Raw genomic sequence first — 23,870 nt, forward strand, 5'->3', positions numbered from 1 at the left:
TTTTTTTAAGTAGGCTCCATGCCCAGCGTGGAGCCCAACATGGGGCTTGAACTCATGACCCTGAGATCAAGACCTGGGCTGAGATCAAGAGTCAGATGCTTAATCAGCTGAGCCACCCAGGAGCCCCAGTTATATATTCTTTAAATTTTGACAAATGCAAACACAACAGGCTTTATTTCTTTGAAAAGAATTAAAATAGTGGGGGCGCCTGGGTGGCTCAGTCGTTGAGCGTCTGCCTTCGGCTCAGGTCATGGTCCCAGGGTCCTGGGATCGAGCCCCGCATCGGGCTCCCTGCTCAGCGGGAAGCCTGCTTCTCCCTCTCCCACTCCCCCTGCTTGTGTTCCCTCTCTCTTGTCTCTCTCTGTCAAATAAATAAATCTTTAAAAAAAAAAAATTAAAACAGTGGAGTCCTAGAAAATGTTTGAACTTGAGGCACACTTGGATCCAGGGATTCTAACAAGGCTAGCTGTCTCCTCTTCTCAGCTCTGCTTTCCTCTGTTGTATTTATTTTCAGGCAGACTCTTCACAATCATAAAGAAGGCCCTAGCACCTCCAGGCTAATATCCTCAGCTTGGCAACCCCTAGAGCTAAAGAGGGGGTCTCTTTCTTGATATTTCTAGCAAAAGTTCCAGGACTGGCATTGACTGGCCCAGCTTGGTCACCATCCTTCTCTCTGAACCAGAGAAATGCAGTAATCTGGTTGGCCATGCCTGGAACTTGTGTCTACTTGGAGTAGATTTAACCCTACTCAAAAATACATGAGTTGAAAATGGAGGAACAGAGGGCTCCCAAGGGAAATTCAGGGTTTGTTTCCAAAAGATAAGTGAATGAGGGGGTCTGGGTGATCAAAAATACCCATTATATTTGGGTATTTCAGACTTTTAGAGCTTTGGAATCACAGACGTTTACAACCATTGACTCTCCCTCCCCTTTGTCTCTTGCTCACAGATGTGAATGAATGTGAAACGCTACAGGGTGTGTGTGGAGCTGCCCTGTGTGAGAATGTCGAAGGCTCCTTCCTCTGTGTCTGTCCCACCAGCCCTGAGGAGTTTGACCCCATGACTGGACGTTGTGTTCCCCCACGAACTTCTGCTGGTGAGACTGATGTGTCTATTTAACTGATGGCTGCAGGGCTCACAGAAAAATGATGTGATCTAACCATTCCAGGCATGGACAGCTACCATCAGTTAAATGTTGTTTTAAATAACAATAAAAAATTCAGAACACATGGGTTAACATGGGTGGTGGGACTCGGTGTCAGCCCTGTCCCTGACTCTACCAGATTCCTTCATTCAACAAATGTTCACAGGGCATCCACTGTGTTTAGGCCCTATCCTAGGTCCCAGGGACACAGTAGTGACCAGGAGAGACCACTCTGTCTTTAAGGGGCTCACAGTCTAGAGGGGGCAGGCAGAGATACCAGCAGATAGTGACAACCAGAGAAATCAGGGCTGGAAGGAGGAAGCCCGGGTCAGAGGGAACAAGGCTGTGATGGGGCAAGGCTAGGGAATTGTGGGAATCCAGAGGAGGTGCCTACTCCAGCCTGAGAAAGTTAGAGAGAGTTTCCTATAGGGAGGGATGTCGGAACTGAGAGCAGTAGGATGAGTAGAAATAAGCCAGGTGAAGTGGGTGAGGGAGGGCATCCTGGGCAGAGGATACAGCAAAGGCAAAGGCCTGGCAAGGCAAGAGAGGACCTGACATGTTTGAGGAACAAAAGTAAGTTCAGGGTGGCATGCTGTACAAAGCAAGGGAAGGGGTGGGGAGAAACGAGGCCACAGAAGAATGCAGTGCCAGATCACACCGATTTATCATCTTCAGGAGGTTTCCCTTTCCTGAGGGCACTGTGACACCATGGAAGGGTTTTGAGTGGGAGAGAGGTATAAACAGATTTAAAAACCTCCCTCCAGCTGCCCTGTGAAGGTGGCCTGGAGTGGGTGACACTCCCAGGGGCTGGGAGCCTAGGGAGCAAGCTGGGGCAGGGACCCGGGCAGGAGAGGACAGGACTGGACCAAGGCAGCGGTCATGGGAAAGGAGGGGAGGGTGGGTGGCAGAAGGCGAGAGGCCAGTGGACAGGCTGTGGGCTGCCTGGTGGAGGGGGGGAGATATGTCCAGGCCCAAGACTAGGTTTGGGAAGACTCCGAGGCCAGCTTAGGATGCACTGGATGTGAGGTTCCAGGAAGTATCCAGGAAGCCAGAGAACACTGCCTACCCCCCCACCCCCTGCATCCCAAACTGCAGCTGGGACGATGGGCCAGACACCTGGGAGGGTGTGAATTGGGGAGGCAAGAGATGGAGAGACGACAGCGGGTGAGAATGGGAGAGGTGAGGACAGATGGAGAGAGGTGTGGAGTCTGGTTCTGCCTCAGTTTCCTCATCTATAACACGGGGGTGGGAGGCTCAGCCCACACTGGGCTAAATTAGCCCCTTGCTTCCCCAGGCACATTCCGGGGCTCACAGCCCCAGGCACCTGCCAGCCCAGGTCTGCCGGCCCCACCCCGCCGGCCCAGCCCGCCCAGGCAGGGCCCTGCGGGCAGCGGGCGCCGGGAGTGCTACTTTGACACGGCGGCTCCGGATGCCTGTGACAACATCCTGGCGCGCAATGTGACGTGGCAAGAGTGCTGCTGTACGGTGGGCGAGGGCTGGGGCGGCGGCTGCCGCATCCAGCAGTGCCCCAGCAGCGAGACAGGTAGGACGGGCTTCCGGGCCGGCTGGAGGCCTGACGGTTTGGGCGGGCGGGGGGGGGGGGGCATGGCGCTGGGACAGCGGGCACATCTGGACATGGGCTGGGGCACTGACTGTAAGGGCAAGGGTGAGCTGCCAGCCAGGTGGGCGTGAGGCTGAGAGGTGAGCACAAAGGCAGGGGGCCTGGAAACTTGGGTGATGGTGAGGGGGGCAAGAGTAAGCCCAGGGCCCAGGGCAGGCGCCGGGTTGAGGGTGTCCGGGCTCAGCCTTGTGTCTGTGTGCAGCTGAGTACCAGTCACTGTGCCCCCATGGCCGGGGCTACCTGGCACCGAGCGGAGACCTGAGCCTCCGGAGGGGTAAGGCTAGACTTCAAGCCCCACTCCCCCTCTGCCCCCAGGCCCAGCTCCGTCTCACCCTCTGGGTGTTTACCTCTATCTCTACCCGTTTCTCTGTCTCCCCCACCCTGCTCTGTCTCTCTACCTCCCACCTTTCCCTACCTCTCTACCTCTGGGTCTCTGTCGCCACCTTTCGGTCCCTCTCTTCCCTGGTCAAGCCTCGGAGCCACACATTCCCCCCCATCCAGCCGCCCCACACCCTGGCCCGCCCCCCTCTCGCTTGGTGTGGGGCGTTCCTCTGACCATCCTTCCCGCAGACGTGGACGAGTGCCAGCTCTTCCGAGACCAGGTGTGCAAGAGCGGCGTGTGCGTGAACACGGCCCCAGGCTACTCATGCTACTGCAGCAACGGCTACTACTACCATGCCCAGCGACTGGAGTGCGTCGGTACGAGGCCCCCCCCTCGACCCTCTACCCCACCAGCCCCTCTCTGGAATGTGGCCACCGCCAGCAGGAAGTCCTTCCTGGAGTCTAGACTCCATCTATCACTGTCAACGCGCTGGGGAAGTGGGCAAGGATAGAGGGCTGCTTCCTAACCACTCCCTCCACGCCTCCCCAGATAATGACGAGTGCGCGGACGAGGAGCCGGCGTGTGAGGGCGGCAGCTGCGTCAACACCGTGGGTTCTTATCACTGCACGTGCGAGCCCCCGCTGGTGCTGGACGGCTCCCGGCGCCGCTGCGTCTCCAACGAGAGCCAGAGCCTCGGTAGCCCCGCCCCCGGATCCGCCCGCCCCGCCCCTCGTCCCCGCCCCCCGATCCGCCCCGGGCCCCGCCCCCGCGCTCGGCCACGCCCCCTCGCGCCCCATTTCGTCGCGGTGTCTGACGCTCCCACGGGACGCCTGGCCTGGTGTCCGAGGTTCTCCCGAAAGCAAAGGTTCCAGAGGAGCCTGCCGCTTGCTGGCCGTGTGTACCTGCACGTTGCTTATCGCCTCGCGGCCCAGGCTTCCTTTGTGCACACTGGGTGCGCTGGCGATTGCCTCTACCTTAGCGGGTGGCTGTGGGGAAGTTTATTTCAGGACCGTTACGGGACCTGGTCTTCCTAAGTGCTAAAGCCGCGCTTCCTGTTATGGTTTCCCTGTGTATCTCTGTCTCTTTCCACCTCTCTGGGCTTTCTGGAATTTCTGCCACTCTCTGGGTCTTTCTAGGTCTGGGTTGTTGTTGGGTTTTTTTGTTTTTTTTTTGTCTCTCTCTCTCTGCATCTTTGCTTTCCTGTTTTTCTTGGGGTCTCTGACCCTTGGGATGTTTGTCTCTATCTCTTTGGGTCCTTTCTTTTTGCTCACTGACCTAAACTCTATTCTCCTTCCACTTCCTGTTCTTACACCCCCCCCTCCCCGCCCCCGTCCAAACACACAGACCCTGAGACTTCATTCAAACAATGCTCAGAGATGAAAAGGAACTGCCCTTCAGAGCCTGGGCTTGGAGAGAACCCTCTCAGACCCTATCTTCCAGCCTTTGGACCCCTTATGCTTTCTCCTATATGACTGCCTCATTTCAGACCAAGCCCACACTCACCTGGAGCTGCCTCAGAGGGCCTCTGGGAGGCAGATCACAGCTGAGCAGAAGCATCTGGTGTTAGGCGCCGGGTGGTTGGGCTGCTCCAAGCATTTGGGAGGACCCGATCCCACCTGTCCCACCCTGATGCATGCTGTCTCTGCCCTCAGATGACAACCTGGGAGTGTGCTGGCAGGAAGTGGGAGCTGACCTCGTGTGTAGTCGCCCTCGGCTGGACCGCCAGGCCACCTACACAGAGTGCTGCTGCCTCTATGGTGAAGCCTGGGGCATGGACTGTGCCCTCTGCCCTGCCCAGGACTCAGGTACTGCCACCTGCCTGGGCCACACTCAGAGGCCGAGACAGCCTATGAGACCCCTCCTCCCAAATCCTGTAACCTTAGACCTCAAATACCAGTTGCTCAGACCCCACCATCCTGGCCCACAGACCTCCAAGTCCCAGTGTACTGGACACTCACTTCCAGGTGCCTAAGACCCCAGCACACAACCCCAGAGATTCCCAAAGCTTGGCTTTTAAAACCCCCGAGTCCCCTGATCTTTAGCTCTTGGGAACTCAACCCCAGGCCCCAAACCCTGGTCCTTGGTCCTCAGACCTCCAGGTCCCCTGGCTCAGATCCCCTCCAATGCATCCTGGGCCCTCAGGCCCCCAGTAGCACCTGGGACTCCCCAGCTCTGGTCCCTAAAACACCTCCCATCTTATTTCTCTAGGCCCCTAGTCCAAGATCCCCTGGACCACTAGGCCCCTAGTCCAGGATCCCATTCCAGCACTTGGACCCTGATTCCTAGCAGCAGTACTTAGTACTCTTGACCCCAGCACCTTGGAATCCCAGTCTTAGCCCTCAGCCCCCTAGTCCTGGCTCCAGAACCCCTGATCCTGACCCTGCCATCCCAGCCCCCTCATTGGGAGCCCCTCCCATGCCTCAGCCCAAGGCCCTCCTCACTCCTCCGCTCCTCTTTCCACACCAGGGGCCTGAATGGTGGGTGCTGAGGCAAGCAAGGGCCAAGGGCTAATCATGAGGCTTGGCTCCTGTTCACAGATGACTTTGAGGCCCTGTGCAATGTGCTGCGCCCCCCTGCATACGGTCCCCCGCGGCCAGGTGGCTTTGGACTCCCTTACGAATATGGCCCTGACCTGGGGCCACCCTACCAGGGCCTTCCCTATGGGCCCGAATTGTACCCGCCCCCCGTGCTACCCTACGACCCCTATCCACCACCCCCTGGGCCCTTTGCCCGCCGGGAGGCCCCGTACGGAGCACCACCCTTCGACATGCCCGACTTTGAGGACGACGGCGGCCCCTACAGTGAATCTGAGGCTGCGGCGCCATCTGGCCCAGGCAGCCGCTGGCGTTATCGGTCCCGCGACCCCCGTGGCTCCTTCCCAGAGCCTGAGGAGTCCCCTGAAGGTGGAGGCTATCCTGGTGAGCACTGCAGGGCGAGGGACGGAGACTGAGATGAGGAGTTGGGGTGCAGAGAGATGGAGACAGGGAAGAGGGAGAGAAAGAGGATGAGATCTAGAAACAAAGAGAAGCCGGCGGGTGGGGGTGGGGGGGATCGGCTCAGAGAGATGGGAAAACAGTTACAGACGGAGAGCAGTGATGAAGAGGGACCGAAACACACCTGCAGACCAAGAGATGAGGACAGAGAGCAGAGCGAGGGAAACCGGGCCCCACAGCGCCCCCCACAGCCCCGGAGCGGGACGCGCAGTTTAGAAGAGAATACCCCGCCACGGGTGTGGCCCCAGATCGGGGTTCAAGGGATAGAAGGCAGAGACCCCGAACCACAACCACCGAGTCCCCGCCTTCTCCGCAGGGGCCCTGTCTGGGCCCTACGAGGGACTGGAGGCGGAGGAGTGCGGGATCTTGGACGGCTGCGCCCACGGCCGCTGTGTGCGCGTCCCCGAGGGCTTCACCTGCGACTGCTTCAGTGGCTACCGCCTGGACATGACCCGCATGGCCTGCGTCGGTGAGGGGCGGCCAGGGCCAGCCCGCACCGGGAGAGGGTGGACCCCTGACTGGAGTCGGGGGGTGGGAGGTGGGGGGGAGTCAGGGACGTCAAGGGGTCGGGCCAGACCAGAGGGAGCAGGAAGGAACTCCTGCACAGGGATGGGGCTTGCTGGCAGGTGAGGTCAGGCTGCGAGGACCTCAGGGACCCCGGCTAGGCTTGAAGCAGGATCGAGGAACCCTGTAGAATCTTGCAGGTGTGATGTCTAAGGACTCCCAGGGCTACCTGGGGCAATTTGCTTCCCCACTTTGGAGAGCTTCCGTCTTCTCGTCTGTAGAATGGGAATATGAATCACGGCTGCCTAGTTTAGACAGCAGTAAAGCAAAGTGGTTACAGTCAAGGACGCCGGGGGAGTCGGGCAGACCTCAGGCTCGGTCTAGCAACTTGCTGTGCGACCCTGGGCAGGTCACTGGCCCTTTAGTTTTTCTCATCCGAAAAAGGAGCATAGTTGTAGAACCCATTTCATACAGTTGTGACCATCATCAATACTGATTTACAATGACACTGGGGCCTATGTGTAAACCAAGGCTCAGAAAAGAGGACTGAGTTTCCCTAGGACTCATAGCCAAGAAATAGCAGGGGCCTGGACACTCAAAGACTCTTGAGAGCTGGTCTGAGAACTCGCTGGGCTGAATGGGGGCTTGTGTGATACTGGGCAGGGAGCTTCCCCAGGCTGGGCCTCAGTTTGCCCGTATGTAAACGGGATCACGATACCTACCTCAGAGGGTTATTAGGAGGATAAATACACGTAATGTGCTCTATACAATGGTATAGAGTAAGCATTGGTTGTTAAGATATCATTATCAGTATTATTTTCCTAAAAAAACCTAGTGACCTAGGGGCTACCCTCCCCATCTCACAGAACAGAAAGCTGAGGAGGCACAGAGAGGTTAAGCCACCTGCCCAGGCTCACACAGCCAGCAGGTGGTAGTGGCTGCATTCGAGTCCAAGCAGGAGGCTCAGCATTCGCACCCCTTTGCCCCAGGAGCCCCAGGGGCCAGGCAAGCGGGCTCCGGGGTCGCCAGGCCTGAGCAGCGCTCCCTGTACCCCCTTCTGCAGACATCAACGAGTGTGACGAGGCCGAGGCGGCCTCCCCGCTCTGTGTCAACGCACGCTGCGTCAACACCGATGGCTCCTTCCGCTGTATCTGCCGCCCAGGATTTGCACCCTCGCACCAGCCGCACCACTGCACGCCCGCCAGGCCGCGGGCCTGAGCCTCGGCGGCCCCAGGCCCTTTGCTCCGCGCCTGCGCACTCGGGTCCCTGCCGCGCACCCTCCCGCCCGCTTGCGCGCATGAGCAGGAGGTGCCTGACGGGCGGCGGCCAGAGAGGGGGGACAGGGGGACGCACGAAGCACGAACCGATGGAAGGAGGGATGCCCTTCACTGCTCTTGCCACCCTCTGCCCCTCCTACCGACGCTGCGGGACCCCGGGACTAGCCCACGGGCCCCTTCACATTCCCTTTCCTTTTTATAAAAATTTTCGATTAAAAAACACCTATTTTGTACCTTCTGCCTCAGTCTGCCTATGTATCTCAAAGTCCGGCTCCAGAGTTTATTCTTTGAGCCACTAAATTACATCCTCTTCCCGTCCTTGACTCCATGTCTTCCTCTTCCTTTCTGTTGCCTCTGGCGCTTGGTCTGTCTCTTGGTTTCTGCCTTTCTCCTCCTGTGTCTGTTTCTCTTTGTCTCTCTGTTTTCTCTGTCTCTTGTCTTTCTCCTTCGTCTTCTCTGCCCAAAGCTCTATGACACGGGGACATAGTCTCTCTGTCTTAATTTTTTTCCTCTCTAATCTCGGGAGGGATCCCCTCCCACTCGGTGGGGCCCTGCTCAGGGTGCTCCCTCTTAGCTAGAGGAGACCCTAGATTTCCCTACTCCCCAAAGTCAAAAGCTATTCTGGGACAAGTGGGACTTGGGGAGGTGGTGGAGGCAGGAGTCCCTGGAGGGATGAACGGAGACCTGGGCCTCCAGCTAGGAGCCGGCTGTGGCTGAGCTGGGAGTGGCAGTCCTGGTGGGTGGCCTGTGCAGGGACGTGCGGAAGCGACCATGAGCTGTGTGTGCGATGCTGAAATGTCGAGCACAGACCTTCCTACCCCAGTGACCCCTGCCTACTTCCTGGCCGTGGAGATGGTGGTGGTGGTGGTCAGGGGAGTCCAAAATTCTCCTCCCCACAAAAAGAGCAAAAAACAGCCTGGAAAAGCATAAGCTTAGGGTAGGGAATGGTTGGGAGTGGAAGGGCTCATTGGCACCAGAACAAAACAGAACAAACGTCTCTCTGCCTGTCATTTGTCACCCACCTACTAGTGTTAGTGGCTTTTTTTTTTTTTTTTAAGATTTTATTTACTTATTTGGGACACAGAGAGAGAGGGAGGTGGGGAGGGGCAGAAGGAGAAGGAGACTCTGCACTGAGCACAGAGCCTGATGCGGGGCTCAATCCCAGAACCCTGGGATCATGACCGAAGTCGAAGGCAGACACTTAACCGACTGAGCCACCCAGGCGCCCTGATAATCCATTCTGGGATAGTGCAGGCACTGGTAGAGGGGTCAGGACCCAGATGGGGAAGATCAGAGGCTGTGGATGCCCAGAGAAGGCACCTGACCCAGTCCGAGAGAACATCAGGGAAGCCTTCCTGGAGGAAGAGATAGGGTTCCAAACAGTCTGTTTGGGGTTGTAGGTCCCTTTGAGAATCTGCTGAAGCTCTGGACATTCACGGAAGAAAAACAAACAACCGTGGGCAATTCCCATATTCTCATTCCCTCAAGCACCTCTGCCTGGAAGCCCACGTTCATCCCATTTCCTCCCATGACCACCTTGCGGTATAAATGTCCCAGGAATGGGGCTAGGGGTTGCCAACAATGCTGGAAAACTTTGAGGTCGGATTCCAGCTTCCCTCTCATCCCACCCCCTGGGGCCTGGAACGTGTACCTTATCCTGCCTACATCCCCCCACTAATCCTCAGCCCCGGCGCTATGAGGCCCTTGGCACAAATCGGGAACCAACGCATTCTCGTCTGGAATGTCCAGAGGGAAACAGTCCAGGTGGTCGCCGCGCTCACGGGACGAGCGCCACCGCGCCCCCTGACGGTCACTGCGCGCCGGCTCATCCCAAGCCGCTCGTGCCCCCTGGTGGCCGGTGCTCCCACGGTCATCAGTGAACACACCGTCAGTTCCAGCCTTTGGTCTGCAAGGATTACTGCTAAAAAAATACAAATGATGCATAAATTGCAAACTAGTGGAGGGAAGAGAAGGAGTAAGAAAATGTAAGACAAAACCAAGCCAAATATGCAGCTAGCCACTTCAAAGAAGCCTACATGAGAGGGGATGGAATGCATAGCAAAAAATGGGGACAACGGAATCACAAAATAAGATGGTAGAAGTCAATAAAATATATCCCTAATAACATACACAAAGGTGTATTCTGAGTCTAAACACTTCTGGCTGCCTCCACGGCTTCTACGCACTCATCACCCCCCCCCCAACCCCACCCCTGGCTTCTCCCTCCTGCCCCTGCCCCTGGGCTCTCTTCCCTCACACAGTTAGTGGAACTCTGAATACCCAAGTCACATCAGGTCCCTCCCCTGCTCAGAAACTTCCCTTGGCTCCATTTCACTCAGAGTAAAAGCTAGACTCACCACTGTGGCCCCTAAGACTCTGCATCATCTGCTTCTTTCTCCCTGTCTGACCTCATTTCCCCCTCCACCCCCCCCACCCCCGCTTGCTCCTCTCTAGCCACACGGATCTCCTTGTCCTTCCTCTAAAATACCAGACATGTTCTCACCTCAGGACCGTTGCACTGACTGTTCCGTCTGCCTGGAGGACTCTTTCCATTTGGCTCCCTCCCTCATTACCAACGGAGAGTGGATAAATAAACTGGGTATAGTCACACAAGGGAATCCTCAGTAAGAAGGACCTGTAACTACCCGTGACCTCTAACTACCCACACTAATGAGACTGAATTTCACAGTGTGTTGAGTAGAAAAAGCCAGACACTAAAGAGAATGTATTTTCTGATTCCATTTACATAAAACTCAAGGCAGGAAAAACCCATCTATGCAGTCAGATGTCAGAATGATGGTGACCTTGAGGGGAGGGAGCATGGACTGAAAAGAGCCGGGAGGGTACTTCTGGGGGACTGGAAATGTTTTTTGGTCTGGGAGCTGGTGGCACGGGTGTGAAAATTCACTCCGCTGTACACTTAAGGTTTGTACTGTTTTGCACTACTTCAATAAACAGTTAAAAAAAATGAACCTCTGGGGCGCCTGGGTGGCTCAGTCGTTGGGCGTCTGCCTTCCGCTCAGGTCGTGATCCCAGAGCCCTGGGATCCAGTCCCACATCGGGCTCCGTCCTCAGCGGGAAGCCTGCTTCTTCCTCTCCCACTCCCGCTGCTTGTGTTCCTGCTCTCGCTATCTCTGTCTCTGTCAAATAAATAAATAAAATCTTAAAAAAAAAAAAAAAGAACCTCTGCCTTCCCACTGCTCAGGGTAGGAAGCAGGCCATTTCCAGCTCTCAGGCCCTTCTCTCCCACTACAGGTGCTTTTATATCCACATACCTGCCGCCGCCTCAGTTCCCCCCCCACCCCCCACTTTGCTAAGCCCATCTCCCCGCACTTTTCAGGCAGGCCCCGCGGAGAACTCAGGCCCCACGGAGAACTCAGGCGGCAGGTGGGGGCGGGGCCCAACGCTCGGCGCTGGGGGTGCGAAGGGGAGGGATGGAGCTTCTGGAGGAAGCCAGGGCCCAAGAGGTAAGGTTTCTGCGATGCCTTTGTCCTAAGTCCCGGGGTGGGGGTGGCTTTAGAGGGCGCCCCTCAAGTGCTTAGAGCCCAGAGTCTGGAAAATAAGACTCAGCTCTGAACCTTTCCTATAAAGTAGCCATTGGAAATGCAACCTGCTTCTTTGCATGCATTCTCTCTCTCTCTCTCTCACTCTCGTCTCTGTGTTTCTGTCTCCCTCCCTCTCTCCCTCCCTCCCTCCCAATCTCGCTCTCAAGAAGAAAAAAACCTCACAATTATTTACATAAAGCTTTATTACATCAGACTGTAACCAAAGGACCCCAGTTCAAACTTTGAATCTTGCCATAAACTTGGAATAAATAATAGTGGTTTTTTTTCTTTTTTGTACTGTAATATTTATTTTTAAATTCTTTTTTACTGGCATGATTTTATATATATGAGGTTCAAGAAAAGAAAATGTTCACTCTGCATTTTTTGTGTGGCCATTAATATTGTTCGTTTCATTTTCTGATTATTACTGGAAATAATTTTGTCATATAAGGCATGAGGGCACTTGGCAGGCCTCTGTGATATCCTGTTGGATCCGGAAGGGTGTGGTGTGATTTAGGAATGGGGGGAAGGGGGAGTGGGTTCCAGGGGAAACAGGGGGAGGCTGGAGGCCAGGCAGGGACCCAGGTGGGACAGGCCCTGGGGTCCCCACCACTGAGAGTCTCATTAACAGTGGACACCACAGAACACAGTGTCTGGTTGGCTTGGGGAGAGAGAGGGGAAAGGCCCAGGAGAGCTGGCTGCATCGCAGGCCTTGTGTCTGGACCAGATGACTCAGTCTAAGGGGTTGTGAATAAAGAAGGGCAGGTCAGACCGACCCCCTGCTGTTACTGAGAGCTTCCTGAGCACATTCCTAACTCACTGGGTCCTCAGAGCACCCACCTTATTGATGGGAAACTGAGGCCCAGAGAGAGGAGGCCCCAAGCTGGAGAGAGTGGGACTGGAGCCCAGGTCTCCTGCCTAACCCCCTGCTTGGAAATCTTATTAAGTAAGTTCAGGGCTTAAATCACCTCTGATTATCGCTTTCTCTTCCATTAGGAAAAAAAAAAAAAGTACAGAAACATAAAAACCAAACACACATGACTACAAAGCCAGTGGCATTTTTGGAGTGGTAGAAGTCTCATGAATCCTGCTTCTGATGGTCATTAACATGACTCTGCTTCTGTCAAAACTCAAAGAACTGTATACACACACACACACACACACACACACACTCGACTTTCACTGTTTGTAAATAAGAATATTAAAAAACCAAGAACAGAGGTGCGACTCTTGATCTCAGGGTCCTGAGTTCAGGCCCCACCTTGGGAGTAGAACTTATTAAAACAACAACAACAATCAAGAACAAATACAATGAATGGCTATAAGAAATGTATTGGGAGAGTTGGAAGAGCAAGCTACTCTTATCATGGGGTCCTGTGTTTGAGCCCCACTTTAGGGGTAAAGATTACTAAAAAAAAAAATAAACTTAAAAAAAAGAAATATGTTAATTTTCTTAGGTGTGATTAGGCATTGTAGTTATATAAGGAAATATACCCCCCCCTTTTTGATGCTCATTGTATCATTTAAATGAATGTGATGTCTGTCTCTTGTATTTTTTTTTTTTTAAATATTGGAAACAATGGGGAGGGGAAAGAGGATGAAACGTCAGAATGTTGTTGGTTCTTGAAGCTGGGTGATGGGCCCATGTCGGTTTACTGTCCCTCCGTTTTTTTGTATCTGGAAATGTTCATGATCTCAGTTACAATTTTTGAAAATAAAAAAGAAGAGCTTCGGGGCACCTGGCTGTCTCAGTTGGTGGAGAGGATCTTGGGGTTGTGAGTTAGAGCCCTATGTTGAGTGTAGAGATTACTTAAAAATAAAATCTTAGGGGTGCCTGGGTGGCTCAGTTGGTTAAATGACTGCTTTCGGCTCAGGTCATGATCCCAGGGTCCTGAGATCGAGCCCCACATCGGGCTCCCTGCTTAGTGGGGAGTCTGCTTCTCCCTCTCCCACTCCCCTGCTTGTGTGTGCGCTCTCTCTCTCTGTCAAATAAATAAAATCTTTAAAAAATAAATAAAAAATAAATAAAATCTTAAAAAATAATAATAGTTAACATTTCTTTAAAAAGTTTGCTGTCCATTAAGCATAGTTTGGAAAATATAGAAAACTAGAAAGACAAAGATACTTTGCCTGCAAATCCCACATCACTATTGTAGTTAACATTTTGATGTATTTCCACTGAGCTCCTTTCTATTTTATTCAGGCTTTAAGAAAATGTGTGTGTGTGTGTGTGTTTTACATAACTGTGTGAGTGAATTGTTTATACAGCCCTACTTTTTCCCTTCTTAAAACGTAAGCTGTTCCCCTGTTAAAACATCTTTGTATAAACACAATTTCTAATGTTTGCACAATGTTTACTCAACGAGGCAGCGTTGCCAGACATTGAAGCTGTTTCCAATTTCCTCCCATTATAAATAATGCCGCGATCCACATCCTTGTACATCCCAGAAGCGGGATTCCTGGGCCAAAGGGTGCGGACTCTGGCAGCTCAGTCAAAATCTCCGTAGTTTCTGCCTGACCCGAAGCTGAAATGACCTCATTCGGTTAAAGTGAGATCTCACTGCTAATTGTTATTTCCTAAAGGTTTGATTCATGACTCAGGTTCATGAAAGGATGTCTTTTTTTCCACTTGCAGGAAACAGAAATCCATTCACACTAGCTTATGTCAAAAGGGGGTTGCATCAGTCAGCAAGTAAAGTGAACATTCAGCCTGGACTATCTCGCTAGGTCGATTGCTGAGATACAAAATATTTCTGTTTTGGTTGGTAAATCATGCTGCTTTGAGGCTCGCAAATGTCCCTCACCATGACCACTCCAACTGCCCTGGTCCGTCCCCCAGAGCTTCCAAGACCTTCCCACAATGCAGCAAGAAAAGTGTCACTGTCTTGCACAGCAATGAACCATACTGACTACTCAGTGCCCAAAGTACTGGTTGTTAAAATTTTTTTTTTTTTTTAAGATTTTATTTATTTATTTGACAGAGACACAGCGAGAGAGGGAACACGAGCAGGGGGAGTGGGAGAGGGAGAAGCAGGTTTCCTGCGGAGCAGGGAGCCCGATGCGGGGCTCGATCCCAGGACCCTGGGATCATGACCTGAGCCAAAGGCAGAAGCTTAACGACTGAGCCACCCAGGCGCCCCTGTTAAAATTTATTAGTCTCATGCAAATATCAGAAAAGCTGACTCAAACGGCTTACGCTATAGAGGGAACTTGTAACTGGAAAATCCCACCCCTTGGGCTGGCTACAGCTAAAGTTGAGACAATAGTTCAGCAATGTCACCGAAGACCCTATTTCTTTTCATCCCCCTGCCCCCATCTTTTCCTGTGCCAGCTCCCAAGATGGCTGCCAGCAGCCCTCCAGCCACTGGGAACCTCGTTTCTATTCCGAAGGTAAAGGAGAGCACCTCTGGCTCAGATTGCCCTGCCCAAGTAATGAGGCTGACTCTGACTGGCTGGCTGAGGTCACATGACCCTGCCAGATCTAGTCACATGCCCATCTCACAGCCAATCGCTGTGGCCCGGGAGAGGCGGGGAGTGGAACGCCCAGATTGGCTGAGCCAAGTCACATGTTCCTCACTGGCAAGGTGAGTGGTTAACCCCAGCTGGCGAAGCAGCTGCCGGGGTTCAAATTCCCTTTTTTAGCCAATTCCCGCTGTTTTCTGTGCCCTGTTTCCCATCTGTGAAACGGAGATAATAATGAGGTTCTCCTCCTAGAGTTGTTGTGCAGATTAAATTAGTTGGTTAATGCCAAGCACTTAAAATGGTGCTCAGACAGAGAAAGCACTTAAATGTTATCTGCTGTTGCTGTCATTACATGATCATTTTCAGCTCTGGAGGCTGCAATTCTCTGCAAGCTACTTATTTTCTGCACTCCACCCTCTTTCTAGTTACTATTGCTGGGTAACAAATCACTCCAGAAACATAATGGCTTAAAACAATAGTCAGCCTATTACCTCTCACCATGTCTGTGGTCAGATTTGGGGGAAAGATCCAGCTGGGCAGTTCTGGCTTGGGCTCTCATATGGTTGCAATCAGTTGGTGGCTGAAGCTGGGACAGAGAAGCAGCTGGGGGCCGGGTGGGCAGCTCTCTCTCCCCATGTTGTTTCAGGGCTTCTCCACATCATCTCTCCGCATGGATGGGTTTGGGCTTCCTCACAAGGTAGTGGCCCCAGGGCATTTGGAATTCTGACCCAGCATCTCAGGCCCCGAGGGTGAGTGTTTCACAAAAGAGTCACAAGTCAGAATACAACCCTCACTTCTCAATGAGAAGGGTGTCGGGGTTCTAGGGAAATATGCCCGATGGAAAACCTTGTTACAGCCATCTTTGGAAATTACAGTTTGGCTCCCATCTTGGTACTAACTTAAAACCCACCCCTGTCCCAACAGTGCCCAGTACCGTCCACTGGGGTCATGGCCTCCACCTCCCAATTCGAAATGGAAATTGTTTATTGAGAAGTTTCAATGCCTGGGGATCAAAACATGACAGTTTCCTTTTGTTTTTTAGTTACTGCCCCCACCTACTCTCCATGTTAATTTCTTTTTTTCCTGCTGGATAAAGGCTGTAGGGAACCTTAATGACAATTTCACCAGACTCTACTGTTTCTCTCATTTTTGTTCATTTCGTTTTTATAGTTTTTCTTGAGTATGGTTGACACACAATATTGCATTAGCTTCAGGTGTACAACATAATGATTCAGCATCTCTGTAGGTTACACTGTGCTCACAAGTGTACCTGCCGTCTGTCACCCCGCAACGTTATTACAATATCATTGACTACATTCCCTATGCTGTATCTTTTATCCCCATGACTTACTCATTCCCTAACTGGAAGTCTGTACTTCCCACTCCCCTTCACCCATTTGCCCATCCCTCCACCCCTCCTCCCCCTGGCAACCATCAGTTTGTTCTTTGTATTTATAGGTGTGAGTCTGCTTTTTGTTTTTTTGTTCATTTGTTTTGTTTTTTAGATAGCACAAATGAGTGAAATCATATGGTAATTGTCTTTATCAGTCTGATTTATTTCATTTTCATTCATTTTAAAACAGAGCCTTGGATACTACATCTTTGTATGGAATGATCGCTCAGGGTTTTGGGTGTGAAAATGGTATTATCATTCTGGGAGCGAATATGCTTGTTCTTAGAAAATACATAGTCTTTAGGAGCCAAGACTCAGGATGGTTCAGCAAAGATCATGTGTGTGTGAGCATGTGTGGGTATTGAGAGAGAGAGAGGAAACAAATAGCATGGAATGTTAGCAACTGCTGATTCTAGGTGGAGGATAGGTGGGAGTTTGTGTACTATTCTCTCAACTTTTCCATAGATTTAAAAAAATTTTTTAAGATTTATTTATTTATTTTAGAGAGAGAGGAGAGAGGAGGGGCAGAGGCAGAGGCAGAGAGAGAGAGAATCTTCAGCAGACTTCCCACCGAGCATGGAGCCTGAAGCGGGGCTCAATCCCATGACCCTGAGATCATGACCTGAGCCAAAACCAAGAGTCAGCCGCTTAACTGACTGAGCCACCCAGGCACCCCTAAATTTTTTCATAACAAATATTTGAGGGGAAAAAAAAAAAACTTCTGCTAAAACCCTCAGAGTTCATGAGGGGAGAGAAAGGTCTTGTTACTCTAGGGAACTCGGCCTTTTCCTTTCCCTCCAAACAGGCTGGCACTTCCTTACTCTGCTCCATCTTTTTTTGGTGGGGAGGGGGTTTGCTGGAAGTTGGGCCAGACTTGTGTCCACTCAGTGAATTCTTTGGGTAGGTGGCGGGTTCCAATTGTGGAGACCTTGAACTTAAGCTAATGGGCCACTTTGGGACTTAGTAGCAATTCTGGTGGTCCTGGAAAAATCCAGTTCAACATCCTCTTACAGAAGTAAGAGGAAGAAGGACAGAGACTCTAGCTGATTCTCTGTAGCCAACGGCTGTGATTCTCACCCAGGGGCAGTGGCTGGGCAACATTTGGAAATTTGTGGAATCATTCTGTGACTGTCACAGTGACTTGGGAAAGGTTTGCTGTGGGCAGCTGTTCTGGAACTTTCTCATCTCAGGATCCTTTTCTTATAGGTATTGAGGATGCCAAAGAGCTTTTATTTACGTGGGCTACAACTACTGATAGTTACTGTATTAGAACTTAAAACAGAGAATTTTTTTTAAAGATTTTTATTTATTTACTTGACAGAGCAGGAGTGAGCACAAGTAGGGGGAGCGGCAGAGAGGGAGGGAGAAGCAGGCTCCCCGCTGAGCAGGGAGCCCAATGATGCCGATGCTGGGCTCGATCCCAGAACCCTGGGATCATGACCTGACCTGAAGGCAGATGCTTAACTACTGAGCCACCCAGGCAACCCAAAACAGAGAATTTTAAATATAAGAACCCGAGGCGGGGTGCCTGGGTGGCTCAGTTGTTAAGCGTCTGCCTTCGGCTCGCTCGGGTCATGATCCCAGGGTCCTGGGATCCCGCATCGGGCTCCCTGCTCCGCGGGGAGACTGCTTCTCCCTCTCCCACTCCCCCTGCTTGTGTTCCCTCTCTCGCTGTGTCTCTCTCTGTCAAATAAATAAATAAAATCTTTAAAAAAATAAAAAATAAAAAAAAAAGAACCTGGGGCGCCCGGCTGGCTCAGTCGGTAGAGCATGCAACTCTTGATCTCAGGCTTATGAGTTCAAGCCCCATATTCCATGTAGAGATTACTTTAAAAAAATAGGTAAATAAAAATAAAATGAAATCCTACTTCTAAATAAATAAATAAATAAATAAATAAATAAATAAATAAAATATAAGAACCCACAAGCACACATTCCATGAGTGAAATAAGCTAAAAAACATATTGATATTTTTATGGAAATAGTTTGAACTTTGTGAATATGATGTCTCTGGGACCTCCCCAGGGGACCCTGAACCAAACTCTCAGACCTGCTCTAAAGGTCTTCAGATGCCTGGGATGGCTAGGAATACTGGATGTGCTGTAGTGTGTGGGACGGTGCTGCCCCAAGGTCAAAAGTGCTCCTTTGGATGGTGTCCCTTTGGTCCAGTTACCTGTGGCCTTAGTCCCTTATGTACAAACAGAACTGGGGGGGTGGTTCCCTGAACACCCTGTCTAAAATCACACCCCATAGGGCACCTGGGTGGCTCAGTTGGTTGGGTGACTGCCTTCGGTTCAGGTCATGATCCCTGAGTCCTGGGATCAAGTCCCACATCGGGCTCCCTGCTGGGTGGGGAATGTGCTTCTCCCTCTGATCCTCCCCCCTCTCATGCTCTCTCTCAAATAAATACATAAAATCTTTTTAAAAAAATCACACCCCATCACTTTTTTTAAAAAGATTTATTTATTTATTTTAGAGAGAAAGAATGCAAGAGCAAGGGGGGTTAGGGTCAGAGAGGGAGGGAGAGGTTTTTTTTTTCTTTTAAGATTTTATTTATTGGGGCGCCTGGGTGGCTCAGTCGTTAAGCGTCTGCCTTCAGGTCAGGTATGATCCCAGGGTCCTGGGATTGAGCCCCGCTTTGGGCTCCCTGCTCGGCAGGTCTGCTTCTCCCTCTCCCACTCCCCCCTGCTTGTGTTCCCACTCTCGCTGTCTCTTTCTGTCAAATAAATAAATAAAAATCTAAAAAAAAAAAAGATTTTATTTATTCATTTGAGAGTGTACACACACATACACACGCGCGCGCGCGCGCGCGCCCAGGGAGGAGGGGCAGAGGGAGCAGGAGAAGCAGACTCCCGCTGAGCAGGGAGCCCTGGTGCGGAAGCTCAGATGTGGGGCTCACTCCCAGGACCCTGAGATCACAACCTGAGCCGCAACCAAGAGTCCGATGCTTAACTGGTTGAGCCCCCCAGGCGCCCCTCGCCCCATCACTTTCTATCCCTTCCACTGGTTTACTTCTTTTCATAACACTTCATAACTCTCAACCAGCCATTGTATCACACATTTACTTGTTTATTTCTTTATTTTTTATCCTCTCATTAAAATATCAACTCCAGCAGAGCAGGATTTTTGTTCTCCCCCCGCCCCCCACTGCTCTATCCCTAGATCCTAGGGTAGTACCTGGCACTTTTTTTTTTTTTTAAGATTTTATTTATTTTTTTGACAGAGACAGAGATAGCAAGAGCAGGAACACAAGCAGGGGGAGTGGGAGAGGGAGAAGCAGGCTTCCCGCTGAGCGGGGAGCCTGATGAGGGGCTCGATCCCAGAATGCTGGGATCATGACCTGAGCTGAAGGCAGACGCTTAACGACTGAGCCACCCAGGCACCCTGAGTACCTGGCACTTGGAAGGCACTCAATAAACATTAAATAGTTTTGAATGAATGGTTGAGCACATGGACATATTTTCCCATTAGCCATTGCCCCAGCCAGACTTTGGCTTCCCTGAGGGCAGAGCCTGTGTGTGTCATTGTGTATTCTCAGCACCTAACATCTGATGGAAGCAAGTATTCAGCAAATGCATGTAAAATGAAGAAAAGGCTACATACGTGAGGGAAAGGAGATCAATGGCTGCCTGGGGCTGGGCGTGGGAATGGGGAATGACTGCAGATGGGCCCAAGAAATCTTTTTAGGATGATGGAAATGTTCTAAAATTGAGGCGTGGTGATGGATGTACAACTCTGTAAAGTCAACCCCAAATCATGACAGCACTTGAAACGGGTGAAATTTTTGATATGTAGATTATACTTCAATAGAACTATTTTTAAGTATTTTATTTAATTTTTAATTTTTTTTTTATTCGAGAGAGAGTGGGAGGGCATGAGCAGTGCGGAGAGTCAGGAGGAGAGGGAGAAGCAGACCCCCTTCCCCCCTCTCCCGCGGAGCAGGGAGCTGGATGTAGGACTCCATCCCAGGACCCTGGGATCATGACCTGAGCCGAAGGCAGACTGAGCCACCCAGGCACCCCTCAATAAAGCTTTTAAATCAAAACAAAGCAAAATGTGTGTTGCGGGAGTAAGTGAATGCTCCCTAAGAGGTGCCTCGCTGGTCATCTGAGCCTTACTCTGTGCCCTGATTGTGGAGGCACCGTGGTGACCCAGATGGCCCTGTCCTTGCCTTCACAGGCCGACAGTGACAGCCCGGGGGGAGGAAGGGGTATAGAGAGCAAAATGGAGTCTCTCATGTCAAGCAGCAGCCTGTGTCAAGCCATGACACAAGCAGTTAAGGTACCGCAGCTAGGAGATATCGCGGGGACCAACATCAGCTGACACCCCAGAACTGATAAGGAGCAGAACCAGAGCAGGTCTGCAGAGACCCAAAACCAATTAAATCCCTTTAAAAAGTTAGGATTTTGGCAGCAAACTGTCAGACTCTTCAGACCTGACCCCTCTATGTTTGACCACTTAAAAAAGGCAACTGTCACCGAAGGCTCTTGCCCGACAGAACCGAGACCCTTCATGGCTTGAACATCAAGCAGTAAGTGTCAAGAGCTGACCTGGGCCAGACAGAGGCCTTATCTTAGCTGCGCGCCCACAGACTGACTTTGCTTTTGGTTCGTTCACTTCCTGCACCCCTCTGTTATCTTGTTTGTTGTGCGGGCTTGTCTTCTGTCCTGCTTTGTGTGCTGTGTCAGAAGCCAAATTTAATCACATGGTGAATTGTCATTGAGTTTGGAATCCTGAACCTGCTCCATAATTGTGATTTAACTTTGCTTTACGATTGAATAGAGCTGACACTGCGGAAAGGCACACCACGTGTGTGCGCCTTCATAGGTGCTCAGGACAGGGGGCCAGGCCCGGGAGGCACCCGCAGGGTGGTCAAGGAGGAGCTGGAGGAATGGATGATGGGAGGAGTCAGGGAGCACTTCCTAAAGGAGCAAACGGCTGATCCAGGGCCTGCAGAATGTTGTTCATGACTGCGACGCCAATTTTTTTTTTATGCATGCATGTATGTCTGCATTTTAACGCCTTTTCTGCCTTAGCATAGGTCCTGCGGGTCTCTCCTTCCGAGCCCGGGATCGGGCTTGCCGCGAGTTCCCGAGGACAGGGCCACAAGGGGGAGCTGCTCTCCCGCGCTCGCGCTGATCCCCGCGGCCTTGCGGGAGCCGGAGATCTGGCGGGGGCTCTGGAGCGCGGGGGTTGCTTGGGGGTGGGGGTGGGGGCCTTTCCGCAGAGACCCCGGCCGCAGAGGCGGGAGAGGCGCGGGGCCCCGGGAAGCCGCAAGACGCCGGCGCGGTGGAGTCTGTTCCCCCGGCTCGGGGGCGGGGCGCCCCTCGGCTGCGGCGCAGGGCGGAGCCTTCCAAAGAGCCCCGGGGCAAGGGGCGGGGCGCTAGGCACTAGCGCGCGTGGAACGTTCCGAAACAGCCCTCGCTACCCGCCTGGTGCCTGAAGAGAAGGCATCGCGAGGGGAGGAAGCCTCCAGAAAGCAGGGGGAGGAGCACACGTGGCTTATTCCCCGAGGGGCGCGCGGCGGGGCGCGGGGAGCCGCGGTGAGGGTGGGCCGGCCTTTCCAGACAGAACTGGAAAGGGGGCGCTGAACCAGCCTGGGCCGGATGATCCCCGCAAAGTGACCTTGGTGGCAGTGGGGTGGGGATGCCGCACGTGGCGTTAGGTGGGAGGAGGTTCCCAGATAGGGCGGGGGCGTTAACTCTGCATCTCTAGGTCTATTCTGAGAGAGCCCAAGCTTGCAGGAAGTGAAGAGTGGGAGGTTAACCCCAGCTCTACGGTCTCTGTGGAGAGAAGCACCATGAAGAGCCAGTCTCCGTCGGGTGTGGGAAGATGGGGAAATGGGCTGAGAGGAGCCTGTGGGAGGTGCTCGGGAGATAATGGGCCCGTGGAGCCCGGGGGACCAGAACATCTGCATCTCCGGGGACTGTTGGGGCGGGGGCAGCTGAGAAAGACTGCTCTGGGCACAGGAAGGCGTGGTTTTGGGTAAAGATCAGCCCGTGACAGGGAAGACGGTTTTGACTCTGTCCCGGATTTTCTGTGTGCTGCGTGGCCTCAGTTTCCCCATCAGTCCGAACGCTCGAATCATCTCTGTCCGAGTCCTAGGCCCTTTCTAACCCCTCTCCCTAGTCAGCAGATTGCAGAGTTGAGTTGCTGAGATTGCCCCTTCTGGGCCCGGCCCTGTGCTGTAGCATTGAAGTGACTGAGAGAGATCCACGCTCACCGGTGACCTCACTCACAGTCCAGTGGGGGCCCAGATAGCGACAGCCCAGAATGGGGCAGGGCTAGGACTGAATTAGCTCCAGGAGGGGGGAGCAGGGGGCCCAAGTGGGGAAGGGTGCTCCTGACTCAGCCTGAAGGGGCAAACTTTGAAAGGATTTGTCTAAACTTTACAAGGATTGGAGGGGGGAGCAATGGAAGAGGCTTCCTTTCTAAGAAGAGGTGATATTGGAACCAAGGCCTAAACAATGAGTAGCACTCTCTAGGCAAAGGTGCTGTCAGGAAAGGTGTTGTAGGCAGAGGGACTGGCATCTGCAAAGCTCGGAGATGAGAAAGCATGGGTCATTTCCAGCAGAGTCCTTTTTCCCTCCCTGGGGATCCCTGGGTGCCCTGGCAGAACCATCTGGCATAGGTCCCAGAGTCCAGGGTCCACACCTGCTTGACGGGCTGGAAACCCTTAAGGGTGGACCTTAAGCTTATTCCCTTGCAGCCTGGTGGTTTAATGATTGGCCTTGAGGTTGGCCAGGAGCTGGGTTCATCACAGCTTCCCCCGCGGATCAGGTGTGTGGCCTTGGGCAAGTGACTGAACTTCCCAATCCATCAGCTGGGGGTGTAATACTGGGTTTCACAAAATCAGACACCTCATTTTCAAGAGCTATAAAGAATTAAACATATAATTTGTATGTTACCTATTTTAAAATATATAACTTGTAGATGATATCAAGGGACCCAAGAAACAAGAGACTTAAAAAGCAACATGCTGCCATGTCAGATGACACTTTGGCCTAAGTTACAGAAAATGCACTTGACCAAACAAGAATTTTCCAGCTCAATCAAAGATCTGTTCCAAACCTGGTTATTGAAAATTTCCATACTGAACTAAAAAAAAATACATAAAAATAGCGTTTCAATACTGAACTGATTAGAAGCAGGTTATAATTTTTTGAATTCCTTGGTTCAAAATCTGTAAGAATTAGAAATTGGGGTGATTAATTTTGGGTCCCCTTTAATACCCACCTCTCAAATGCTGGGTCAGCATTCCCTGCTATCATGTTATGACTCAGAGATTATGGTGCAGGGAGACCCTTTGTACTCCCTCTTGTTTTAAGAGATGGCGCAGGAGGTAAGGTTCTGCCACCACACCATTCCCCCCCACCCCGACACACACCCCGCTGTCCCGAGGGCCATCATTATATTCTTCCTTTATTGGCTGTCCTTGTATAATACAAATCTGTAAGTTTAGATACAAAAAAATCTGGAAATAAAAGATAGAAAAGTACCCGCCAGGCACCCCCCCATTCGTCCCGGACCCCTCCCCAGCGGGCACTGACGTGAGGTAACTGAGCATCTCCTTCCCCTTCCTCCTACCCCGCCTCCTGGGCCCCCAACTT

The 23,870-nt window shown here is 52.1% G+C and overlaps 2 protein-coding genes across 10 annotated transcripts in view; one reads left to right on the forward strand and one right to left on the reverse strand.

The window, feature by feature from the left end:
• LTBP4 (latent transforming growth factor beta binding protein 4) overlaps nt 1–8,174 on the forward strand; it is a 27,549-nt gene extending 19,375 nt beyond the window's left edge. For 3 of the 6 annotated variants that reach the window (XM_081806921.1, XM_081806923.1, XM_081806924.1), the window contains 9 exons: nt 949–1,095; nt 2,438–2,686; nt 2,967–3,038; nt 3,335–3,463; nt 3,636–3,782; nt 4,739–4,891; nt 5,624–6,004; nt 6,396–6,548; nt 7,573–8,174. In XM_081806921.1, the coding sequence (XP_081663047.1) occupies nt 949–1,095; nt 2,438–2,686; nt 2,967–3,038; nt 3,335–3,463; nt 3,636–3,782; nt 4,739–4,891; nt 5,624–6,004; nt 6,396–6,548; nt 7,573–8,159 (2,018 nt within the window). In that variant the 3' untranslated portion in view covers nt 8,160–8,174. Of the gene's footprint in view, nt 1–948; nt 1,096–2,437; nt 2,687–2,966; nt 3,039–3,334; nt 3,464–3,635; nt 3,783–4,738; nt 4,892–5,623; nt 6,005–6,395; nt 6,549–7,449 lie in introns of all 6 variants that reach the window. The other 3 variants (XM_081806925.1, XM_006745462.3, XM_081806926.1) reach the window with 2 other exon arrangements.
• The window catches only part of ACTMAP (actin maturation protease), a 122,795-nt gene that overhangs the window by 31,471 nt on the left and 67,454 nt on the right, over nt 1–23,870 (reverse strand). The gene's annotated exons all lie outside the window — the stretch shown is intronic.

The sequence above is a fragment of the Leptonychotes weddellii genome, chromosome 16, assembly GCF_054177405.1.
Source record: "Leptonychotes weddellii isolate Sample4059 chromosome 16, ASM5417740v2, whole genome shotgun sequence".
Lineage (NCBI taxonomy): Eukaryota > Metazoa > Chordata > Mammalia > Carnivora > Phocidae > Leptonychotes > Leptonychotes weddellii.